General features: G+C 41.6%; 1 protein-coding gene across 2 annotated transcripts in view; it reads left to right on the top strand.

Moving 5' to 3' along the window:
* Window positions 1-10,746: 10,746 nt before the first annotated feature.
* Window positions 10,747-24,866, top strand: part of TGFBR2 (transforming growth factor beta receptor 2) — a 59,157-nt gene continuing 45,037 nt past the window's right edge. Inside the window, exons 1-2 of one of the 2 annotated variants that reach the window (XM_086850646.1) lie at window positions 10,747-10,807; window positions 10,975-11,224. In XM_086850646.1, coding sequence (XP_086706772.1) covers window positions 11,131-11,224 — 94 coding nt within the window. In that variant the 5' untranslated portion in view covers window positions 10,747-10,807; window positions 10,975-11,130. Of the gene's footprint in view, window positions 10,808-10,943; window positions 11,225-24,866 lie in introns of those variants that run through there. The other variant, XM_086850637.1, reaches the window with a different exon arrangement.

Below are 24,866 nucleotides of genomic sequence, written 5' to 3'. Positions count from 1 at the left end.
TGTTCTCCTATCTCTGCACTAAATCTCTTAGAGGAAACAACCCACCCCTCCAGAAGCAATGATTGGACAAACTAAGCAAGGATTGTCTTTTGGACACGTTTCTTGAGTTAATATTAAATAGAGATGTCTATGCATGTAATGTAATAAAATGAGATCACAAAATGGAGAATTCTACAGACCTAGGGTGGCTGATTTGCAAGCAAAGGTTAGGCCTCTAGGAAAAATAATATTCTAGTTAGTATTAATCTTACCTATATGACCTACTGCCCTTTTTTAGTCAGTGTCAAGAAAGCAAGACTACTAACTTCAATAGGAAAAATGTCTGGCCTTAAATATTCTACATAAAGAGTTTTCTAAATTAGCTAGAAATGGAGGTAAACCAGAGCTGCAACCCCAGACCCCAAAACTGGGAAGAAGTTTTGGTTGGAATAAAAGTTTTGCAGCGGGTCTTTGATCTGAAAGGAGCAAGCCCAAATCTAGAATAAGATCTCCTGTGAATGCTGAAGAAAATTGTGTTTGGATCCAGATTCAGACTTTGCAACATGGGGCCCATCTCCTAATGGTGCTGGTGAAGGCCAGAAGTGGCTGCTTGCTGCAGAAGGAGGCAGAAAGCCCCCAGCAGCTGCATGCTCTGAGCAGCACAGCTGCCTGTGTTCAAGAGCACCAGCACGGCAGGGGTGAGCCCACAAAGATGTGTCTGCGATAAACTGCTGTACAAAAGCTGGAAGTGGTGTGCACCCTTTGTAGAGCAATAGCAGAAGGTTATTCTGTGGGTGCTGCAAAACAACCTCTATCTCCTGTCAAGGGCTGCCTTTGCAAAAAGTGTGTTAGTCTTTGAAACCAAAGCTCATAGTGGTTCCTGCTTATCGCATATTGGCTTGCACACTCTGTCAACACCTGCAGTTCTCACTTGTCACCACTTCTTTCACACCTGGAAGCTCACATTGCTAGTCTATGATTGGTACTCAGCTACGAGTAGTAAGTGGTGATGTTAGCAAGCCTTAGATGGATCCTTTTTGATACTACAGATGTCTTGTTAAGAGTCATCAACAAGAACACTGGAAAGAGATGAATGTTTGAACCTGAAAAGTCGCGTAGGAGAAAACATATTGGAGTTATGAACTACATATATAATTCATCGTGTTTTACACCTGTGAAGTTAATTCTGCCTTATAAACCCTAATAGATAAATGCTATCCACACTGTGGGGCCGTTGTTATTACTTACATGTTGCACAGAAAAAAACATGTCCACAGAGTTATGAGTTATCCCCACTTTGTCCATTCATGTCCCAAACAGAAAAGTAACCAACAGAAATAAGGATAAGTATACTTCTTTGTTTAAAATCCCATTCAGTGCTGTAGGCAAAACAATCATATTTTTAGGTCATAATGTTCACTCATGAAAAAATAAATTTTCCCATTCTTCCCAGAAGCCTCTTTCTCCATGCATTGCAGCTGAGAATCTTTGAGCACTTTGTAGGAAGCAGTGTATCTCTTCATGTATAAGAATTATTTGGTTTCATCTAATTCTTAGAAAATTATTATGGCTCCCTGAAGAGAGGAAGAGGCTGTGGTCATGAATGGTGCAGCTGTGATAATTTGCACCTTGAGTGGTTTATTCCAATGCAAAAATATAAAAAATAATAAAAAAAAAATAAAAAAAGCTTTTTACAAAAATTAGCAGTTAAACAAAATGACTCAGGTTCCTCTAGTGATTACCTCCAGTGGAAGGTTAAGATATTTACGTTTGCTTCACTAGCAGTTTGAGGGAGGTCAACATGTCCATGTAGAAGTGGCAAAACGGTACCTTGCTCCCTTCTTCACCTCCATGACCTGCCTGCCCTCTGGTTGTCAGAGAAACCTCTTCAAAGGTGTGGCTTCCTTTGCCTTGACGTGGGTGCACAATGAGCAGAAAACAAGAAGGCAGTGGAGCTTGGCTCTATGCTCCAAGCATCACGCAATACAACCACAGCTGGAATCATTTGTCATGGCACATGGAAGGAATTGTGACTTTCAGGGGATGTTCTGTAGCACTGGAGACTTTTGGAGCCTGCGTTCTAAACGATTGGGCTGACAGCCATGTCTGGCTTAGTATGAGCAAGGGAGGGAACAGTACTTGAACTGTCTGAGTAAATTTGTTCATTGACAGATTCTTATTGCTCTCACCAACACCCAGGAGGATGAACAACATCAAAACTAATCAATAAACAACAGCTAGATAACCAAGTTCTTCAAGAGTCCAAGACAGCACTTACTCCACATTTTTTTGGGTAGAAATTCAGAGATGAAAACCTCCTTGTCAATCATTATTGACTGTATGACTGTGACATTAGCAAACTTTAATCACATCATTGAAGAGCTAAAAATCCTGTTTGCCTTTTAAATTCTCTTGCCCACTGCAGCTAAGTAATGAGAGAAATTAAACAGTGACCTAGTAGGTGTTTCAGGTTGCATTTTTCCTTGAATCTTTATTGGGTTTAAGAAACTTGGCAGGAAATGCCATGTAAATCTTTCACAAGAGCCATGGAGTGTGACCCACACAGGATAGACAAAGGTGTGTACCCTAGCATTTCTCTGAAGGGCACAACAACCCAAAGCAGCTATGTTAAACCATGCCAGCCCTGGGGGCTGCTGCCTAGAAGGCCATGCAGTGTGCTGAGTGGGCTGAGCAGAGAGTGGCAGCTGGCAGGAGCTCAGAGGGGCTAGAGATAGCTACAGGGAGACAGCAAGAGAGGACTCAGGAACTGGAAGGAGCAGGTGAGAGAATGCATTGATGTCAGAGAGGAAGGCAGGATAGAGAGGAGATGCTCTGAGACTGAAATACCCTGCTACAGCTCTTATGGTAGGAGTCTGCTGGTGTTTTAGCTTCCCATTTAGTTATATAGAAGACAGGTCTTCACTGCAGTCAGCATGGGCCCTGGTAACCTGAATCTGGGTGTGTAAGTTAGCCTGCTCTACCTTTGTCCTGTATCCTTCAGGAGTGAGTGTCGAACAAGTCTGGGAGTGGATCAGTGAGTGCTACACTGTGGATCACAGTGCAGCACTCACTGTGCAAATGATCTGGTCCCTGGAAAAGGTGGAAGAGCTCACAGACAGGCAAACTGTGGGACAGCACCAGCAGACAGTCAACACTCTCATGGGTCAATTTGTGTCATTGCTGCCAATTAGACACCTTTCTATAGTGAAAATAGGAGCTGTACACCCCAACATGCAGATCCATAAGCAGATCAGACAGGAGTGGAAACAGGTTCTGTACAGGAGGCCAAGCTCATTCTGCTATACCAACCCCAGTTCAGCTGCCAGCATATGCACATATATGACTGCACTCCTAGAAAGGTGGGAACTTGTGCCATGGTGTTTTTACAGGACTTTACATATCAGCTTATCAGCACATCTGAAAATACCTAGAAATTTTTGAAGATGGTAATGAAATGGAGGCCAGCCTGGGCTGGGATTCTTTATTGTGGTTAAGAGGGCAAATAAATGAGCTGTGAAGTATGTTATGCCACTCTCATTTCCCTGTGCCTTTTATTCAGGGCTTTGACTAAAAAACACTACATAAGGCCCAGAGGTTTTACCACTGTTTAATTAAGTGTGGTAGTTGCTAATTGCACAACAAATAGTCATGATTTTTTCTTTTATTAAACGTTAATGTGCACACACAAGCAAAGACACTTTTGAAAAAGCAGTTTGTAAGTCTAACATTACCATAGTTTGACATAGTAGTAATAGCAAAGATGATAAAAAAATATTTTTTTTAATAGTAGTCTATAACTGACACCCAAAGAAAACATCAATGGGGATGGATTATAACACTCAGAACAAATTAACTGAAAGAAACAAAGGAAAGATTTAAGAAAGAACAGGAGAAATGGGAGTAAGGAAGCCAAAGAATGGTGGAAAAAAAAGGCAACAAAATGAAGAAAAGAAAGACATGCCAATTCAGAACAGCATGCCCTTTAAAGGAAAATCATTGAAAACATGCAAGAGTAATGTCATGCAGACAGCTGAAAATTATTTTTCATTTGTGATGGAGATTATTGAAGTTTATTTTTCAATCTTTTTTTATTTCTGAATCACACTAAAAAATCATCAAAGAAAGATAGAGATGAAAACCAGGCTAGTATTTATGGCAAGAAAAAGCATGCATCAAATGGCAAGGACTATAATAGCTCTTCAGAAAATTCAGTCTGACTTCAACAGGATATTCTCACTCCCTATGGAGCATCACGACACTTCTCTACCACTCTTCTGCCTGGCTGTTTTGTTTTACTCACCATAAAGCCTACAAATTCCTCAATTTCTGAGCATTTTTTATATAAGATTGGCAGAGGTCCCTCAGGACAGGAAAGCTCCAACTGCTGCATGATTCAGAGATCAAACTGTGGTAGCACTGAACAAGATATCTCCTTATTTATACTTCAAAGCATGTGAAGGGACATCAAATATTCACTCACACTCTCATCCTTCATCGTTGTCAATTGCACCTCTATTTGTAGTAGGCAGAAGAATTACCAAACCGCTTTCTCCAAAGACAGAAATATTCTTACAGACAGGGCAAAGTTGAGCAAGAAGTGTTAAACACTTTTTTATGGAAGGGAAAACTGACTTTGAACCTGCAATGTGCATTTGTTCCCTCACTGAAGTCTGGGCATAGGACTTGGGAAATTGACACTCCAAAACTTCCAGATTGACAGCAAATAGTGTTATTTCTCCATAGATAGTGGAGTCATTGACAAATCTTTTATTAACTCCAAAGCAGTTAATTCTCAGTTAAGGACTACAAATAACACTTTAATATTGAAAAAGGTTATAAAATTGGGTGCAAATTGCTTTAAAGCTTTCTCTAAAACCCACTATGTTGTTCCAGTGATGCAGGAAATGTTGAGTATCACTGAAGCCGTGGTCTAACAATCTTTGCCTCATCCTTGCAGAGGTCTTTAATGCCCCAATGTTTGTCCTGATTTACCAGACAGAGTAGGTATCCTTAACATCTGAGAGTTTGAGGTCAGCACGATGTAATTTTCACTGCTCAGTATTAGACTGCCACAGCCAGGGTTTGAAGCCACTGATGGTGACCTGGTCAGAGATGTGACTGGAAATGCTTGCCCAACATTCAAAGCTGGTAGGATTGCATGGAGAGCATCTTCCAACTGGGGAGATGCCACATCAGTTGGAAGGTGTGGGAGACTGTGTGTGCACAGCCTGAAAATGGGGCTTACAGGCCAGCTTGATGAAGAGCTTAGTCACAGATGAGGTAGATAGCAAAAGCAAATTTTATTAGCTAAGCCACAGTTAGCTCATTTGTTATGGGGTTAGCTCTGTTGGAACAATATCCATCTCCCAAGGCATTCTGGATCCTCCTGAACTGCTTGCTTTTGACCTCTAAAGCACAGTAGCCACCTCCTGTGACCGCAGATCATAAAGTTGCCTTGCAGATAAAAATTATGGAACCGTGCATTTCCTTCCTGAGAGGAACAGCTGTGCTATCGCAAATAAATTTGTTTAAAGATCACGGTCAAATGAACCAGTTTAACATCATCAGTGTGCTGCATTCCTGAGCAACACAGACATGATCTTCTGCTTGGTGGGGTGGGAGGATGCTTTCCTCTGTTCTGGGGCTTTGTGGTTGAAGAATTGAAATTCTTTCAGATTAGATGTAGGGATATATTTTATGATAGATTCACAACTCCCTTTTGTTCCTGTGGGAAAAATGAAACAGAAGGGCTTCTGTGTTATACTACTGAGGTTCTTTGGTAGTTTCAGATATTTCTGAGGCTTGGCATCCAATGTTCAAATTCTTTCTAATGAAGAGCCTATAAAAACAAGCTTTGATGACAGTAAATACTACAAATTACGCGGTAATGAAGACAGGTTGCATGGGGAACCGTATTTTTGAGCAACTTAAATTACATGTAGAGTATATCTGTAATAATTTGTTTCCACGTCTTGTCTGTTTCCATGCCTTTGTACGTGTAAAAGATTCCACATAAAAAATACAACACACTTGTGGAAGTGTGCAAGTTTCCCTTCAGCTCAGACACTCGTAGAAGCTGAAGATAACAATATAAAGTCTCCAAATGTCCTTTGCTTTTGGAAAAATAGGATGGGGGTTTTCATTTTAAAGGTTGTGTGGTGAGATTAATGGTGTTTCCTGCCAGAAGCACAGCAAAAAGATATCTCTTCTGAGCACTAACGTAGTTCTGCTTCCACTGTTGCAAGGTATTTACACATTCTCAGTAAACACAGAGCAAGCCAATGCAGTGAAGCTTAGAAATGGTTGATTTGCATTATAGCTAAAAGTCAGAGATCATGTGAACAGCAGTGCCCTGAGAATCTAATGCTAATTCGAATAATATTTCAAAACCTTATTTTGATAAGTGTCATTCAGGAGATTTGTGCAGAAAGCTTTACTAAGATAAATGTTGAAGATAACATTATTCTTCCTGCCTCTGATGTATGCAGGAGTTGATAACAAGCTGATTTCCTTTTTCTGACGGATGATTACACACAACAGATGTTTTAATTTGATTATATCTACGAGATAAGCATAATGCTGTGTTAAGTCCAAGCACATTTTATAAGTTTTTCAAAACATTTTACAATGAATGTCCTTTTGTAAATGTCCTTGCTTGAGGCTGCGTGTGTTCTCATAATGGTGCAAATTATCAATAACCAGTTGAAACCAGTGATTATACAAAAGAAAAAAAACTGAATTTAAGAGTAGCTGTAATTCTATGCTCTATGATAACCTAAATTAAGAGAGAAATATGATTCAAATGGTGATACAGGGCACAACAGTTTCACACTGCTTCAAAGAGGACAATGTGTTCTTCAGCTAATGGTACACAAGACAGGCAGAGCTTTTATCAAGGATGCTGAAAGGCTAATACTCCATGCCAAGCACCCTCAATTTGAAAATTAGCAGGCAAATGTCAGTTTTGTGAACAGAGCACTGCAGTGAAAAGAGGTTTTGAGTTTCAAATAATACAGGCTTACAGAATTTGACTTTGATTTAAACTGAAATGCCAAAATTTCTCTGAAAGATAAATCTCTTGCCTACCTGTGGTGAAATCAAAGTGTTGTATGTGTTCCCATATCCCTTTTTTTATATGTAACATGGTGAGAAAAAAAAAATAAATAAATTCAAAACTAGTCTGCTTCAAAACAAAACCCAATCTGTATCACAACAAAAAAATAGAAATGGGACCTGTCAGTTTTTCAAGCAGATTTCCTATTTTTATTTTGAAAGTAGTTATAACAAAATTTGTCCAGAGTTCATCAGTGCTTTTATTTGGGTCAAGCTACTTATTCCAGTTACTTCATTAATAGTTTCAGTAAGGCAGTATCAGCATACTATGTACCTGGTTGCCTTGTGTCATTCCAAACAAAAATCACAGGCTCCAATGACTGCTAGTTGGTAAAGTATCTTGTAATTTACTTTATGAAATGTATACAGTTCAAAGAGCATTTCCTTTAGGGTTTATGTCATCTAACATCAGACATCTAACAAGTAGATGTCTGTGCTAATTATGTTCCTTATCATCAGCTCACTGTGTTTAGAAGGTTTTTAAAACATCTAGACTCCTTCCCCTCCTTGGATGACCAAGGGAATGTGGGTGATCTGCAGCCACCATAATGGCAGTTCTGTTCATACAGCAGTTGCCCTCCATCCTTTGGTTCCTCAACCAGATCTGGGACCATCCCATCTCAGTCAAACAAACAGGACTGCTCAGTTTAATGGTGAGAAAGGCAATGGGTTTTCTCAGCCATCTCCTGGAACTTCAGTCCAAGGCTAACTTTTAGGCAGCTAAAGTAAGTGGAGATGTCTCACCCTACACCACATATATCAGCTCTACACAGGCATGAATATTATGTTGTGTTAGTGTAACTGTATAGGCCTTAATTCTGCATCTGGGAATTATCTTGTTCTGGGATTCTTAAATAAAGCAACACTAGAGCTAATAAACTAATCAAAATAACTGCTTTTTTGTACACACCAGCAGTTTGTGGCTGTGAGCAGAATGGTTTTGAGTTGAGTGTATGTTAAGTACTGTGAAACAACAGCTTTTAGTAACAATGCATGTTTTGTAGAAGCTTGAAAGTGTTCTTCTATGAGGATAACGCTGTAGCTGACATGGGATTTTGACAGAAACACGATACCAAAAGCTAGAAAATAGTCAGAATAACAAAGAGAGATCATTTATACTTGGGAGTTTTATGGACTGTTTTAAAAGCTGTACTTAAAACCTGCAGCAAGGAGAAGTTAGTGTGTTTTCACTAGGAGGCCCTGAGATAGAAGAGGTACTAAATTGTTTGTGTTCTGCATATATATTTCAGGCTCAGAAAGAAAATACAATATTCAGTGCTTTGATACTTTGCCTTTCTAAGTGAGGAACTGAACATAGCTGTTTTCCCTTACCCTGTCAGGATGGAGTTTATTGTTTATACCATTAATCTCCTGCTCTTTGAAGAGGACCTTCTCTACCTCAGTCAGGCTGAGGTTAAATACTCACAATTTCAATCTAGAAGAAAATGCTATCTGAAAACAGGGAACTAGGAGCTATGAACAAGGAAATGGAAAGAAATTACCAGCTTAGTCTTGTTTCATATAGTTTGGTTCTCCAGGGAATCCTGATTAAGCTGCATTTGGGCCCTAACAGGGAGGTTAATAGTACTCAAAAAGGCAAAATATGAGTTTTCCCTAGTAAGCTTGTCTGGGATAAATCTGTGAACCAAAGCTGGCTTTACTTCAACTTCCACACAGGCTATTGGTGACAAAGACACTACTCTTCCCCTGAGGATATCCAGGTAAGATTTGCCTTCTACACAAAATCTTTCTAGTAACACGTCTCACTCTCATGGGTTCTCTGAACATCCAAAGTGCAGCTGTAGCGCAATCCTCACAGCATGATGTATCTGTAAAAACAAAGGCAGTGCTTACAGGGAAATATCAGATTCCTGAAGTCCACTTGTAGAAGACTCCTCACTTGCTGGGTAATGGGGTGCCGTATCACCTCATATGTGAGAAGGGGCAGTGATGCCTGGCTGCACTCAAGGATTTGAGACTATTGGAAACATGAGCACAGCCCTTCCCAAAGCCTCCATCTCCTGCAAGCCCCTCACCTACTGCCACACCCTGGATGAGAGAGACTGGGCACAATATGCCCATATTGGAGAAGAGCCATAGCACTCATGTGAGGGAGAGAGATGCAGGTGAGACAAGGTCAGGCTTGCCAAGTCACACCTGGATTGTGACAGGTTTGAAGAATAAAGTTTTAATATTAAATATGTACTTATTTGCTTTGAAACTTCTTTTTCATGTTGGAAGGTAGTCACCAATAACCAACAGGAGAGTTCAGCACACACAGCCAACTTTCTAAGCAAACACCAACTCTTTGGCACCTGCAGCTTGACAGCTCCAAGGAGAGAGCAGTGGACAGCAGTGTACAGCACACAGTATACAGTGTGGGGGCTGAGAAATGCTTGTGTTTAAATGGATACTGGAAACACCTTCTAGCACAGAGCTGGTACACAGGAACTGATAAGAACACACCAGTCTGTGCTCAAAGGGGAGTCTGCAACTTTTCTTACCTCTGGAAGGTAGTGACTGAAGTGAATCTCGACTATATTAAAAAGAGGTGAGAGAGAGGAAAATGCTCTTGGAGAGGTTTATGAGACTCTGTACCATAAACTGAGACTTCATGGTGAAAATATGCATTTAGGGAATTTTGAAAACTAAATTTACATAAAATCACAATGATTTTTTTTTTTTAAAAGGTCTGTTAAAATTCTTTATACAAACATTTCCAAATTCAAAGAGAGGTGATCTGGGACATTCAAAGCACAATTACATATATTCTCCCTGAGGGCTTACCCCTTTTTCTGAAATACCCAAATCTGTATATCTACAAAAACAAACCAACAACGTTTGAACAATTGCCCTCAAATTATCCCTGTGTGCATCAATTTACCCTTCAACCAATGCCTGGCCATTTAACTCAGAGAGGAAGGAAGACTGTGAGCTGAAAACGGGTCTCAATACAACTGCTGGCAATGCAGTGGCTGGATTTATACTGGCAGAGAGCTCAGGCTTTATTCAGGTTCAAAACAGAATGGTTCTTACAGTCTCTGACTGGGCCATGAAAAGGTGGTGCCACCAGTGTGGTCCTACTCTCTACATCCTAGATGTAACTTCCCCGTTTCAGAGAAGGCAAAATCTCTTCTGATAGAAGTTCCTTTGGAGAGGGATGGAACTTCATTTGTGTCACATACACAGCATATGAGATAAAGTTGTGCACGACCAGCCTATTTGGGAATAAAATAAGCAGCAGGTGACAAGTTGTTCCAGTCAACTTCAACATCTGCAAGCTGAGTGCCCAGCTAGTCTGTGTGAACATTTCCTGCTATTACCCTGACTTCAACCCCCCCTGCTCCCTGCTTTAGGTCATCTGGGGGTTACGTTCTTCTTTCCGATAGCAGTTCTGCAGAGGAGGAAACAGGCTGCTGCAGCAGCATCGTTAAGGTCAGGGATACGGATGCGAGGAGGAGCTCTGCAAAGTCCCCATGTCCCAGATGACACGACTGGGTCCTTTTCAGCTCGCAGGGAGAAGGAGCCCTCCGAGCTGGCGGTTTCCTGCCGACCTTGATCCTCCTCGCAAGGCACGGTGCAGCTCCGGGAGGGCGGCGGTGCCCGGTCCCCGCCTCGGAGGGAGGCAGGCGGAGGGATCCGGGCTGCACGTCGGGGCTGGGAGAGCCAGACCTGAGAGGGGCTGGCCTCTGGCAGATGATTGACACCCAACTGGGTGAGGTTTCATGTTAAAAGGGAAAAAAAAAAAAAGAAAAAGGAAAGAAAAAGGGCGAGAGCAGGGGAGGGGGTGACTGTGGGAAGGGGGAGAAGGAACTACTGTAAGAGTAAGAAAGTCCTGCCCAGCTGTTTGCGAAGTTTTAAGATTTCCTGTTTCCCCTGCAGCGCCGAAGTGAAGTTTCAGTGAGTCACCCGCGGTCCCGAGCAGCGGAGCGGCGCAGCCCCGCTCGCCGCCAGCCCCGCCACCGCCGCCGCGGCCTCCCCGCCGCCCCCGCGCCCCGCCCGCGGCTCGCCGGCCGATCGCGCCGATCCGGCTCCGCGATGACTCCCCGGCTGCCGAGGAGCCTGCGGCGGCTGCTGCTGCGCCTTTCCCTCTGGGTGCTCATGGGCAGCTCGGTCCCCGCTCTGCTCCGGGGTAAGTGCGCGCCGGCCCGCGCTGCCGCTTGACAGCTGCCGGGGCCGGAGGCAGCGGCGGGGCGGGAGGGGAGGGCGGCCGGCGGCGAGGGACAGGCGTCCGCCGCGGGAGGCGGGGGACACGGTTGCTAAGAAAGTTTTGAGGCTGGAAACATCGCAGGAGGGGCGAGCGTGTTTGTTGATGGCCCTGCGGGAGAGAAAGCGGGGAAGAAAGGGCTGGGAATCTCGGGGTTTCGCGGCCAAAGCCGAGGTCCGTCCGTGGAGGGAGTAGGAGGGAGAAAGGAGCGGATTTGGCAGGAAATCAGCAGGGTCTGCTCGGGCCGGAGGAGCCCGGAGAGGGCATGTGGGGAGCTGCCTGCGGTGGCCGGGGAAGGGCTGCAGGCCCTGCCCGCAGCTGATGCGGCGGCTCCCGCACCTGGCGCCGGCCCCGGGCGTGAGGGACGGGCCGGGGGCGCGGGCCGGGGAAGGGCCGGGGAAGGGCCGCGGGCCCTCGGCAGCGCCGCTCCGGCCGCGCACCGGCTGTCCCTGCACACGGGGATGGAGGTGCCCCGGGTGGCTCTGGGGGCGAGGGCCTGTGCGTGGCCACAGAGCCCGCTGCTGCTGCGTGCGTCTGCACTTGGTTACCAAAACTTGGGTTTCGTGTGAGTTTCTGCTAAGAGCAGAGTTTATCCGTGACTGTGAGCAGTTGGACTGAAAAGCGCTCCTCATTCCTCTGGCACTGACTGGGCATGTTGTTTGACTCGCTTTAAAAGTGACACTTGATTATCCTTACCCTGCTTCTACCAAGACATCCTTAGATAGGTTTTTAGGGTCTGTGGCTTGCAGTATTCTTCATGTTATAATTTATAATATGTTACGAGCTTAAAGTTCCACTGCAAAAACAGGATTCCTGCCCCGAGGAGTTTTCTGCCCCGTCCTGCCAGTAGGTATCCACATCTGTGAATTAACATCTGTAATATCAAGGTTAGGCCCTAAATCACATTGCAGCACAAGTGGTGAACCTAAAAAGAGAACAGCAGATTTCAGCAAACTGCATCCAAAACACTTGTGAAGAAGTAAGTAGATTTCTAAGATGTCTTGTGATAGCACATCTAGTTTTAGTCTTCAGGTAAGGTATGCAGATACCTGGGCTAATACAAACTTTGCTCTGGGCCCGCTGATTCTCCTGTCTGGTCCTTTCGTGGTCAGCTGTGATCCCAAATTTTGGCTGAAACATATCAACATAAAGTAGATAACTCTTGAATATCTACTGCCTTTAGCTATGTGCAGTTTTGAATACCTTCATGCTTCATTAATAGCCCTGTCAAAGTCAACAGGTCTTGCATACCTGCAAAGTTACTCATGAAAGCTTAAGGCAGGAGAACAGTGTAAGAATAAGACACTATGGTATCCCACAAATCAAAATTATATTAAATTTGAGGTGTGTGGCTTCTTTGTAATTTTTTATATATATATTATAATTTTTCATAAATAAAAATCATACTCAATTAGTGATGGCTTTCTTTTGACCCCAGCCCCAAACTTTTGCAGATTCCCATTGCAAAAGCTTTAAATGGAGAAGCTCAGTTTTCATTAATCTTGTGTTATTTATTATTATACTGTTTTTTTTCTACTCAATCAGTTAGACAGTCTCAACCTGTGGGTAGATTTAAAAACAGGCATAGCTCAAGAGTTTATTCTTCTTTCTTGTCATAGGTCCAGTGAGGAAAAAGAGCATAAACTGGCTAAAATTCCAGCATTTTCCATACTCATCTTCATCTACACCCTATAATGACCAAAACTGAGTAGTTATTCAGATGACAATCTATCCCATAGCTCCAAAAGCTGTTTTGGTAATCACCATAGGATTCTGTTGTGCCATAGAGTTCTATTACAACAGGAAGAGTGGATCAGAAAGCAACAGTTCTGTGGAGCAGAAAGTGTGAGGTTTGAATGTTGGTAGTTATTTGGCTGAATGAAAACTAGAGCTGCCAAATGCTTGGGGGAAAACAAAACAGAAAAAAAACCAACAAAAACCCTACTTATTTTGTAAATAACTCAGCAGTATAGTGAGACTGAAAAAGGAGATGTATCAGTCTGAAAAGAGCTCAGTTCCCAGGTATGCCTACTAACTAACCAGATGGCTGGTTAACAAAGCACCAGCTAAAATTTCATTTTTACATTCTTCACAGCAAAATATTAAACAAGAATGACACATTCCCATAAAGATTTTGGACAAACCCACAAATTCATGAACAGGTTCAATAGGAATTATCTGCTTTGAAAAATATACTCGTGTCCTGTTCTACACACAAGTAGTTGACATTTTTTCCATAGAGTAAAAGGGCAAGGTGTGATTTTTGTGAATGATTTTGAATGATTTATTGAGCATTTATTCAATGTGAGTGCAAAACAGCAGTTGCCCACGTAAGAAATTGGTATTCATGTGTTCAAGGGAATATGAATTTCTAGCTTATCTTTGGGTTATCATAACCAGAAATTTGTTTTTTGGAATCATCCATATACTAGTTGTTCATTGCTGAACATCAGGAACTTAATTTCTCTATTCAGCCAAACTCTATTTGCATTATTGTCTATTTTTTTGAAAGCCATATCAGAGTCAGTTAATTTTATAGTATGAAAATCTAATTTAGAGATTCAGATATTTGCAAAAGGGAAGTAGCAGAGCAAACATCTTGTAACGGGATGGAACATGTTTGTAACAGGACTGAGTCTAAAATGTATTCCTGCCCCACATTAAAACTGGCATTTTTCCAGGTATTTCAGGAGGGAAGTAGGGATATATCAGTGATGATATTGCATTTTCTTCTATTTATGGGGTATCCTTGAATTGTGAGGCTTTTATACATAAGACTTTGAAAAACACTTTTGTTTACTTGCTATTTTTAGTTCCTTGGCATAACACACTTCTCTAATACTCAGGTGGTGAATTCTGTATTGGAATGGTTTCTATTAAAAAATTATGAGCCTAGGATATTAAGCTGCTGCAAATGAATATAGTTCCATTAGCATTAGTAGAGTTAAATAGAGTTATAGCAGGTTTCCTGAGACAGTTTCCAAAGTAATGTCAAAAAAAAGGGCAATGGAGTAATTCAGAGTTTTTCATATTCATCGTATTTTTTCACTCATATTTTACAAACACTCACTATTATATGACCCATATTTAGTCAAACAACATTGCTTCAAAGTGAAGTTCTCCTTTCTGGGATGAATTGTTACAGTTGATGCAGCATACTATAATGGTGCCTGATAATAGTTGTCATTGTGACAGGGTTAACTCTGAACATAGGAGGAAATACATAGGTGTCGGGCTCTTACCAGAAGGAAAATTCCTCGTGGTTTGATTTCTGGAGGTTTTTGCAAGTTTATTTTTTTCAAAGACTTTTAGAAAGCATTTGTTCTTTTGAGGGGAGGAAAAAAAAAAGAGCATAGTATCTCTGTAGCACCAGTTATTGGAGTTTCCAATGTTTGTATTTCCTCTGCTATATATTTTTTAAGTGTTATTTTGATATTTTTTCGCATATGTGGCATAGAAACTCTTTTCTCAAAAGTGTGTGTATGTGCTATATGCACTTTTTTAGCTTTCACTGCCACTGCTCTGACCTCAGAGGAAGAGGTTACTTACTTTCGGTACTGCCAAAATGAGCAAAACCAACTGGTTGAGCCCAATCTGTTGCTCTTGGATCTTGCATAACAGGGTTCATTTGTATCAGCTAGGTATGAAACATGCTCAGCGCTCTGTGCAGTGACAGATTCTGATGGAAAGTGGTCCGTGCAATCTCCACACTGGCTGGCATGGCTACAGCCTATCGTTGGTGGCACGGTGAAAGGCAGGGCTTCCAGCCACCTCTGTGGTCCCTGGGTAAGCAGGATGGGCTGATCTACTACAGTCTTGATTTGTCCGTGGTTCCCACAGCCCTCCTGGCACCTGACAAGCAGAGGAATGAAAGGGTGCCCTGAGGCAGGTGGGAGACAATAGCATCATTTCCTTTGCTGCAGAGGAGCCTTCTGACTCAGGGGAAATACCCAGGTAGGCACATCCCAGGAACATTAGATAGTTTGTATTGCCAGAGCACTACAAACTCAGTAAAATTGACTGAGATATCAACCAGTCTCTAAAGATGTTGGAGAGTACAAGGGGTTCCTAGCATGAAATAGTGGAGAACCAGTCCTGATACAAAAAAGAAAGTTGGCTGAATCCTAGCCTAAGAGAGTCAGTGGTGAGATTTGGGTTACTTAGTAAGTCTTTAGCAGTAATTTTTTTGTTGATGTTAGAAGGGTTTTTGCTTCTTTTTTTTTTCTTTTTTTTCTTTTTTTTTTTTTTCTACAGGATAATGGGAAGTGTTTTTTGAACCCTTACAAAATAGTTTCAGGAATAAAATCAAAGGTGATGAAAAAATACTTGCGCTTTTCTCTGAACTCTTATTTCGAAAGTTAAAATAGATTAAAATAAATCAGAAGGAATATGTCTTGGCTTTGACAGCCGAAGTCCTTTTGAAGTTTAATTTCACTGGCAGGTGTTGTATTAAGAAACAACAGAGAAGCTTCTTATTACAATGGATAGATTGCTTTTACAGCAGGGAGTGGGTGTACACACTGGGACAGGGCAAATGCCACTGTAAGCAATAGGTTGACACTAAACATTTGCAGAATTGGGTTCTCAGTGACCCAGCTAAGTCTTCAGCAGTTGTTTTTCATATTATGTCTGCTCTCTGGCATAGCAACAGAGCAGCAGTAGCACTGGCATTTGTTGAGTACATTTTATATCCTACTGCCTGAAAGAACACAGTTTTAGTTGTGTACTGATGTTTAGGGTAAGATATGTAACGAGAGCAAATTGCTTCAAACTTCATCCACTGATGGAATCTCATCCAGAGGAGTAGTTAGAACTAACAAATCTCACCAGGAATTGCCTAATTCTGTTTTTGCTGGTGACAGCATGCTCCATTTGTATGTCCATTAGCTTCCAGGAATTTAAGCAGAATTTAAATTGAAGCAGGTATTAAGAGCTCTGCCCAGCAGTTCATATGGACAAATGTCAGCTTGTTTGCATTGCTGCAGAGCTTTAACAACTGTTCTAGATTTTAAGAAACAATAACATTAGTAGTGTCAGGGGAAATACTAGTTGCTGATTTGTCCATGGTCATGCATATTTTTTTAAATATGCCATTTCCTTGCTCTTTCTCTTGCTGTGAATGTCATTGTAGTTGTTACAGCTGGAACTACCTGCCCTTTTTTTCATATGGGTTTTAAAGCCTTTTCACCTCTGGGAAGATCATCTCGGGAAGAAGTAGTTTTCCTTTGCTCAAACAACGGGTATTTAGCAAGAACTTCCTGCTGGCATTCATCCCTGAGTTAATCTGGTTAGAATTAGAGCTAGTTGAGAGTTTTTGACACTGTTTTTCATGGGAAAATGCTGATTTGTCAAAACTGAAACAATTTGTGGAAATGTACCAGTTTCCATTAAACTTTCATCAGGAAACATTTCCTTTTTTTTTGGGGGGGGGGTTTTGGGGGTTTTTTTGTTTCTTCCATAGTCCACAGTGGAATTTCTGATGTAGAAAGATAGAGAAATAATCATTAATCAATAATTAGAATAAACACTGGTCAATGGAAGAAAGGTGGGATTAAGTGCATGGCCTGACTCACAAAATGCACATTTGAAACTGGAGCTCCCCCTATCCACAGTCCCCAGGATATTGGAGGGCTGTCACTCTCACTGGGTATGCATATACAGACATCCCCTTATCTACCACCTCAAATGATTTTGGTTTCACTCTGTTGTATGAAAATGTATGAAATGTTGAAGCACTCTGTGGGGCAGGAAAAACATTTCCCTGACAGCATTTTTAAGGTTGACCTGTAGCCATGTGTTCCTTGGCTCCTTGGGTGGGAATGGCAGTGCTCTGAATGGTTGGCATCTTCTGCTCTTTGTTTCATATCATAATACCAAGCTGTATTCAGAAATTTCTGTCATGGAAAGGAACCACAATTATGGTTATTAACAGTCCTGTTTGTCTAATTCCAGGATTCCAGTTCTCTGCTCACCCAGAGCAGTGTTTTGGGAAAAATTTGACTGAAATTAATAGATTTCAGGAACAGATAGCAGGGTCTGCTTCCTCTCAGTTAAAGCATCCTTCAGTTGACAGCCCAGCAGTTACATCCCTACAGTGACACCTGGGATTAACACTGTGCCTTTCCAATGGCAATCTGAAACCAGAGGTATTAGAAAGCTGTCTTTTGTTTCCTACTATCTTCTGTTTGTACCCAAGCACTTCAGCCCACACCCTCAAACGAGCTGTTTCCCTGTTCTCTAAGTAGATACCTGAGGTTTTAGGGAAAAAAAAGAAAGATTTCTCAAACAGCCAAAGCTGTGCGTTCAGCCAGTGATTTGCAAGTCACACCACATTCTTTATAGTGTGTTTATAGTTACCAGTAACACAAGTTCTGAAAGATCAATTCTGCCCTCTGAGCAGCAGATCAGTTCCTCCAAAACACTGCATTGGTGTTCCCGTGGGCTTTGTTTAATGCAGCGTTAAAGCTCAGTTAAAAAACTGGTCTATGGAGGGGACATTAGAAAATGCATCTTTGTTCCTAAGGTCATGGTGACTCTGTCAGGGCTTAGAGACTTTCTTCTGTTAGAAAAGCAAGAGAATTTGCACAGTACACCCAGAGAGCAGCAGGAAGGTCTCACAGTTCTAATCCTCCGAGCAACATTTTCCAAGTAAAGACCCGAGCGTGGTTCTTACGTGCCTGGGGCACTTTAACAGGTCTCTTTAAAAACCGGCATTGTGCAAGTGGAACGTGTGCAGCCAGACTGTCAGCTGGCATAAATCAGCTTCCTCTGTTGAAGGCGAGGAACCTGCCCTGATTTATACCAGCTGGCAGAATCTGGCCACAGAATAAATAATAGGCAACTGTATGTTATGAGGCTGTAATTCCCTCGAGGGGACTTTTGTGGTATCAGTCTTACAGGAGCCAGAGTGATCTGATTCTCTTTCTTGGAGCTAAAGAGTAATTTGACTGCAGCTTTTTGAAGTCCTCAGAACATGAAGAATGGGAGATTTCAGGCAGTCAAGGGAAAGAGAATACTTCCAAATTTCTTGTGAGGTATCATTAAGGATTTTTACCCAGGAAGTCATGGTAGGGAAATCTGGGAGGATGCAGATGAATTGTTGCGGGATAAGTAGTCCCAAAAAAAGATGATTATCTAAGAAGGATAATCTGTCATCAAGACCAGGCTTTTCCTTTGAAATCATTTGTGTGCATTTCCTAAGATGTATGAAAACTGATGCTCCATCACTGGTAAGCTTCTAGTGCTGGTGTAGTTGGTTAATAAGGGAGAAAAGTGGAGAATGGGAAATGAGGACTAAAGGACAAGTGCCTCCTCAAAATGTGGATGTGGTTTTTAATTTTGTTTAACATTTTACCCAGAAGGACCGTAAGTGAGCTGGTACTCAATTTATTGACTTAGAAAGAAAAGGGGGGTTGGTTAGATTGATCAAGTGTTGACCTGTAATTCCCCTGGATCTAAATATTTTAGATGTGAGATGCATGTGAGCCATCTCTCTCCAGTTTTAATCCTGCTGTGGATTCTGCAGCCCAGAATGGGATTAAGTTTATCATGCCTATACATCACCTCTTGGCATGGTTTGATGGTGCCTGGGGCTTTTGGATGATAACATGGCAATTTGGTAGATTCATGGTTTGATGGTGCCTGGGGCTTTTAGATGATAATGTGGCAATTTGGTAGATTTCATCTCACTCACTAATATAAGCACATCTTTAATGTTGCTGTACAAGGAGACGAACTTTGAAGCAGACCACAGATGATTAGTAATGGGTTATTTCTTCTGGTTATTTTCAGGGAAGAAAGCAGAAGCAGCTATCCAGGGTTCCTGTGTGTCTTGAGATACTGATCTAGTCTGATCTCTGAGCCTAATTAGCAGCTTAGATATTGCTGAAAGCTTGTTATATAAAGTTGCAGTACATCAGTGGTTTGAATAGCGCAGCTTCGGCAATAATTAAAGAAAGGTCTTAGTGCTCAAAGGAAGATTAAATTTCTTACCATTTTGGCTGGCCTTCTGATTTTAGCATTACCAGGCTGTCCTGTCCAACTTCCATATGCTTTGGGAGCTCTGTGGCTGGAGCAAATGTGAAGTCACAGTTTCACCAGGACCCAGCGTACCTTCAAGTACTGCAGCCAGCAGTGTACATTAATAACTTGTGGCCACTGAAGTGTGTGCTTGGGAAATAGGATAGATGTAACTACATCTTTTACTTTTCCCAGCTTTTTTCCTTCACCTGTCTGGTCTTTTAAAATATTCCTTCTTTATGCAATTAGTATCCACTGTGTAAATTCAGGCTCCACTTGGGATGCTCGGCTCTCAGCTCTGTAGCTATCTTAAGCTTTCCTTTAACGTGACTGAGCAGTGATTTCAGAGTGTTCCATTCTTCTTGAGAAACTTAGAGAAAGGGTGCAGGAAGTAAGGACTAAATCTTTGTGTGTTTTACTAATGAGAAGCATTTAATGAGACTTTGAAAAATTTTGAACAAATTTATCAATCTACAGTCAGGAACTAATAGAGAAGAGCTGTCATTTGCAGGTGGTGTTTGATCTTTTATTCCTTTTGACTGGTTCTGCCCACCAGCATGCAGCAATTACCCTTCTCATTTGTCTCTGGCATACAAGGAGATCTGTGATTCTGTAGAGACCATGCTGTGGCAGTAGGCCAGCTGCCCTGCTGTGTACCTTCTACCTCACCACAGTTCCTATTACCACTTTTCACGGTTGCCTTGCCCCCTTTTCCTACAGTGGTTAGTTTTTGCCCTGAAAGTGGGAGACCCATGGTCATGTCACTTCTCAGCCTGAGAGTAGCTAAGCTCCATGAGTAAAGGGTTCTAGGATGAAGGATCCTTGCTGGCTGAGACAGGGAAGACTTTAGCAGCAGCACTTTGCAGAAAAAGGGCTGACATGTGTGTGGGTGGTCCCCCAAAGCATGTCACAGTAGAAGAAAGCCTGTTCCCTGATGGATTCATTCATTATTCCAGCCCCTGCAGGGTGACTGATATTCTCTCCAGGGAGTTCACAGCACAACAAAGAGACACTTTACATACAGAATCTTTTTTCCTTTCTAAACTGAAAACAACCGTTTCTCATCTTCATGAAAAGATCAGAGGGGACCATGTAATAGTCATGACTTCGTAAGCTTCTTTATTTAAGCCTTCACAAAGTAACTAGGTCAGCAATACATGCTTCTGGGCTATTGAATTTCCCTTCTTCCCCTCAGTCTGTTCTTCCATTTCCTCACCCAATTTTACCACAAGGGAATGCCTTAAGTGAAAAATCTGGGAAACTGATCCTTTTATTGCATTTGTAGTATTCTTATCTGGTAAGTATAGTGCCAGGCCATGAGCCTTTCAGAGCTATCATAACCCAAGTTTGCATGTAAACAGGAATGCCACACTGTCTGGTTGTAACTAAAGCCATATCTGCTCTCTCTTTGTTCTGGATAATAGGTATAGGAAGACATTCAGCAGGAAGGAATTGGTAAACTATTCTGGAAAAGAAAATACAACCAAAACATGTTTCCATTTTTGTTTTTCTTTCTCCGTCAGCTTCTTGCTCACACATTCCTTACTTCTCACATTTTATACTTTTGCCCTAAGGTTTCTGCCTGGCTAGAGGCTTTGCTGTTCTCACTTCTCCCTGAGGCCATGCTGGTATGATGAATATTTATTAGAGCAAGAGCAGCCTAGGGATTCTTATACATATGTGTTCCCTGATTTTGATGTTTATGGAGGAAAATAAAAATGTGATTCCAGCTAAATCACCAGTATTCAGTAACTGAGGTTCAGACTGAAGAATCAGGCATATACTGTTGAGTTATTGAAAAAAATATGCACTTTGACCCCAAAAAGATTTCAAAGTATCTGTATTAGACACAAAAGTTCCTTCTGTACAGACTGGAAGGGATTAACAGCTCCTTATTTTACATGAGAGAAGGAGACGAGATTTGTTGGTGACTTACAGCTAAGAACAACTTTTGCATTTTGGCCTATGGTTAAAGCAGTGAGCTTAGGAAATGAGAAGCCTCTTAGTCTCTGGAGACTCAAACACAGATTTCCAGTTTCCCATGATTTCATCCATTGTATTTTTGATGCCATCATTACACTGCAGTACAATCGTATGTATTAGTATTTCCACAGTTCAACTTGTGTTGCTTAACATGTGGCAAAAAACAATGCAATGATGTGTTAATTACAGTTTCTATAGACAATTCTAGAACTTGTGGGAAATGAACAGAGATTGTTTCAACACTTGTCTATTGTGATTGGGAAACTGAGGTTGAAAGAGACTCATAACCCCTGTTCTTTCTCTGCAGAAATTCTGGATTAAAGCCTTTAGAGCATCTACATTTCCCAAACATCCTGTCAAGTTCAATAGTATATTAGCACCTTTTTTCTCCCCTATTTTTCTCAGGTTAAGAGGCTGTGTGCCAGGAGCTTGGTGAGGCACATGGAAGCGTTGGTAACTTGCTTCTGTTTGATGACTGAAGGCCTCAACTTTTCCCTCAGTTGTCTACATATATATTATTCATGGTTCAGCCAATTTGCGCATTCCCAAAGCAGGCTTTTTTCCTTCTGCTGGCTTATAGCATGATTATTAGGCAAGTACCTAAGTTTGAAGGCAGAAACTTACTGGCCTTCTCATGGGTGAAGGTGAGTAGCAAATGCTAGAAGCAAACCACTAATTATTTGAAGTATCTTACCCTTGAAAGCTAATGACAAGGCACATTTACCACTATGATAACCACATACCTAGAAATAGAAAGCACTGACACCTGCTTTTCCAAGTTGTTGCTTAGCATGACTACTTAGACTACCCATACAATCACCACTTTTCCCTTTGAAAGGTGGGGCTTGATTTAAGTTTCCACTGTGCTTTTGAAAATGAGATATAGTTTGCTTTCACCAGGGCTTCAATTTCTACTCTATTGTCCTTAGCCTGCAGTGGGTAAGGAAGGAGGAGGCACTGTTTGTTTAGGGAACCGTGCTGTCTTTTTTGTATTCTCAGGTGAGAGTTTAATGTTAATAATTTCCTGCTTTTTCAACATGATGGACTGTTGTGGTTTTGGGCATAGGGAGAGCTGAAGAATTAGGACTAGTACCTACAGCTGCTGTTCTCTAGCTGAATATGAGATATGGTTGGTCAGATTGGTCAGATTTGCAGGCACTTTGCCATGCCTTGTTAAGATACCGTACATAACATAAACACCACTAGCTGGGGTAATTTGCCTTAAGGCACAGTTAAGATAGTGCAACCTAGCTTAATCTGCTCTGCCAGAATGCTTAGCTGTAGGTAGCAGAGCTCATGTGGAAGTTTGCCACAGTTAGTTGGTGGAAAATAAGGTTTTAAGCTGTGCTAACTTGATATTTTAGACTCTGTGGGGGAGGATATTATGAAAGGTGCAAAAGCATCCGTTCAGACAAATGGAAGCTGTAGGAGAATGAAACCACCCCAGACACAAGGTGTGCATTTTTAGCAAACAGGATACTTTCACTATTAGAGTACGGCCAAGGGATGTGATGGACTTTCCAATGTGAATCTCTAAATTAAGACAGAGTTTAGCTTGTAAAACACATGTCCAGGTAAGCTAGGGCTTTGCAAAGCTACCTGAGAGGAATGGCTTCACTTTCAGAAGGCCAGACCGGGAATAACATCCATAGAGTCATAGAGCTCTTGCAACCTTTGAATCTGTGATGCAACAGGTTTCTACCACCAGGCTGGTGTCACTCACATCCCTCTCAGAATTAAGACTAGCATCTCCAGAAGTAACAAAACAGTTAAACTGCTCTGCTAACTAATGTTGTACACGAATATTTCAAATATGCATGGGTTATAAAATTTTACATCCAAGGAATTAAAAAAATGTCTCTATTGCTATGGAACACTTTCCTCTGGTATAGTCTAAGCCATTACTGTGTTGGGAAAGCTTGGAATTGTTTTGCCTTATGAGAACGCTTTTCAAAACAAACTGTGTTCTACATGAGTGCAGTATTTGTGGGAAATGCCAAAGTGACAGCTTTAGAGAATGAGCTGCCCGTGTCACTGAACAGTTTTGCCAGAAACCATAGCAAAGCATGTAAGTGGCTCGTGGTGTTGGAAGGGATGCTGAGTGGTTCGGCTGCTATGACCATGCTATGCACAGCCTCCTCAATGACAGTTGTTGAAATAGTATTTTCATGACAAAACTATTAGTCCACTTGGCATTTGATTAAAAAGATCAAGGCATTTCATAGAAGGCCTTCGACATCCTTCAGACTCTTACTGATTTCTACAGTTGAATAAAGTGCCCTCCAGATGAAGGATGATGATGACCAATGTCCAGAAACATTTGATGACTCTAAAATATTAAACATCCATGAGTATAATTTGACATAGGAACACTCAGAAATTACAGAATCTGCTGAAGATCTTATGCTATTAAATTTAACTCATATATGTGACAATAAACATCTTCTGTCCTGCATTAGTAGGAACATTATGTAGTAGCAGAGGAACATGATGTAGTGTCAGAAATGAACTGAACCATTTAAAAATTTATCAAGTGTCATCATATTTTCACCGGTCTCAGTTGTCAGAAAAAAAAATGGTTGAACTAAGTGGATGAAGTTTGAGGTATTCAGATGAAAATTGAGAGGCAGTGGTAGGTTCTGAGCTGCTGCTTGGTACACTTGCTCTCATGATTTTGTCTTCTCTTCCCAGCGTTCTCTTCAATAGAAGGAATTGTTTTGTAGAGATTTAAATTAGTCTCTTCTTTGCAATGTTTCTTTTAAACAAGCTTGTAAGTGTATATTCTGTCTTGAAGTCCTGGTGAAAGATTATGGTCTTAAGAATGACTGAAGAGATAGCTGGGGGACTGAAATAGTGGATTTAGAGTAACAACTATTACATAAAGCAACTGGGGGTGGGGGGGTGAACCTTGAAAATCCAACTTGAGGTGTACTTTCAAATTTACAATTACATTCTGCCTCGTCATAGATGAAGTGTAAGAGCCTGAAGTCCCTCACACATCCTCGGGCAGGTAGACTAAACATTTCAGATTGGCAGGTCCCTTCGTGCTGAGCAGCACCTAATGTAGGAATGTCGTCCCCCTTACATTGTAGTGCAAGCCCTGCTGGGGCTGGGTGCTGAAAGCAGTGAGTGATGTGTTGTTGTATGGAGTGAGAAGTGTTGTGTTCCTACATGCAGGTCTTTTAGTGTCCACAACTAATTTTTTTAGTAGGTGGACCATGCACTCATATAGATGCATGTGTCCTTAAAATACTCAGTTTTATGATATAGTGAATGAATTCTCTTTGCCGGTGTTTAGAAACAATGGCAAAGATAAGGACCTTTCAGTGACATTTCAAGAGAGGTATTTAAGGCTGAAACACCTATTTATGTCAGAATGGGCAGGTTTCACTCATGGCTTTTATTTTCCTTTAAGCCCAGTAAAATTTCAACCTCAAATAGAAACAAAGGAGCTGATCTTTCCTGTCCTTATTTCAGCAGGGTGGTATTCCAGCTGATGATTCACAGTCTCAAAGGTAACTGGAGGGAGTAATTTGCAATTGCATGAAAAGGAGCCGCTAATACC

The sequence above is a fragment of the Cyanistes caeruleus genome, chromosome 1 (genome assembly GCF_971803275.1).
Source record: "Cyanistes caeruleus chromosome 1, bCyaCae1.hap1.1, whole genome shotgun sequence".
NCBI lineage: Eukaryota > Metazoa > Chordata > Aves > Passeriformes > Paridae > Cyanistes > Cyanistes caeruleus.
The sequence above is the reverse complement of the archived record's forward strand: the minus strand, read 5'-3'. Positions and strand labels throughout refer to the sequence as shown.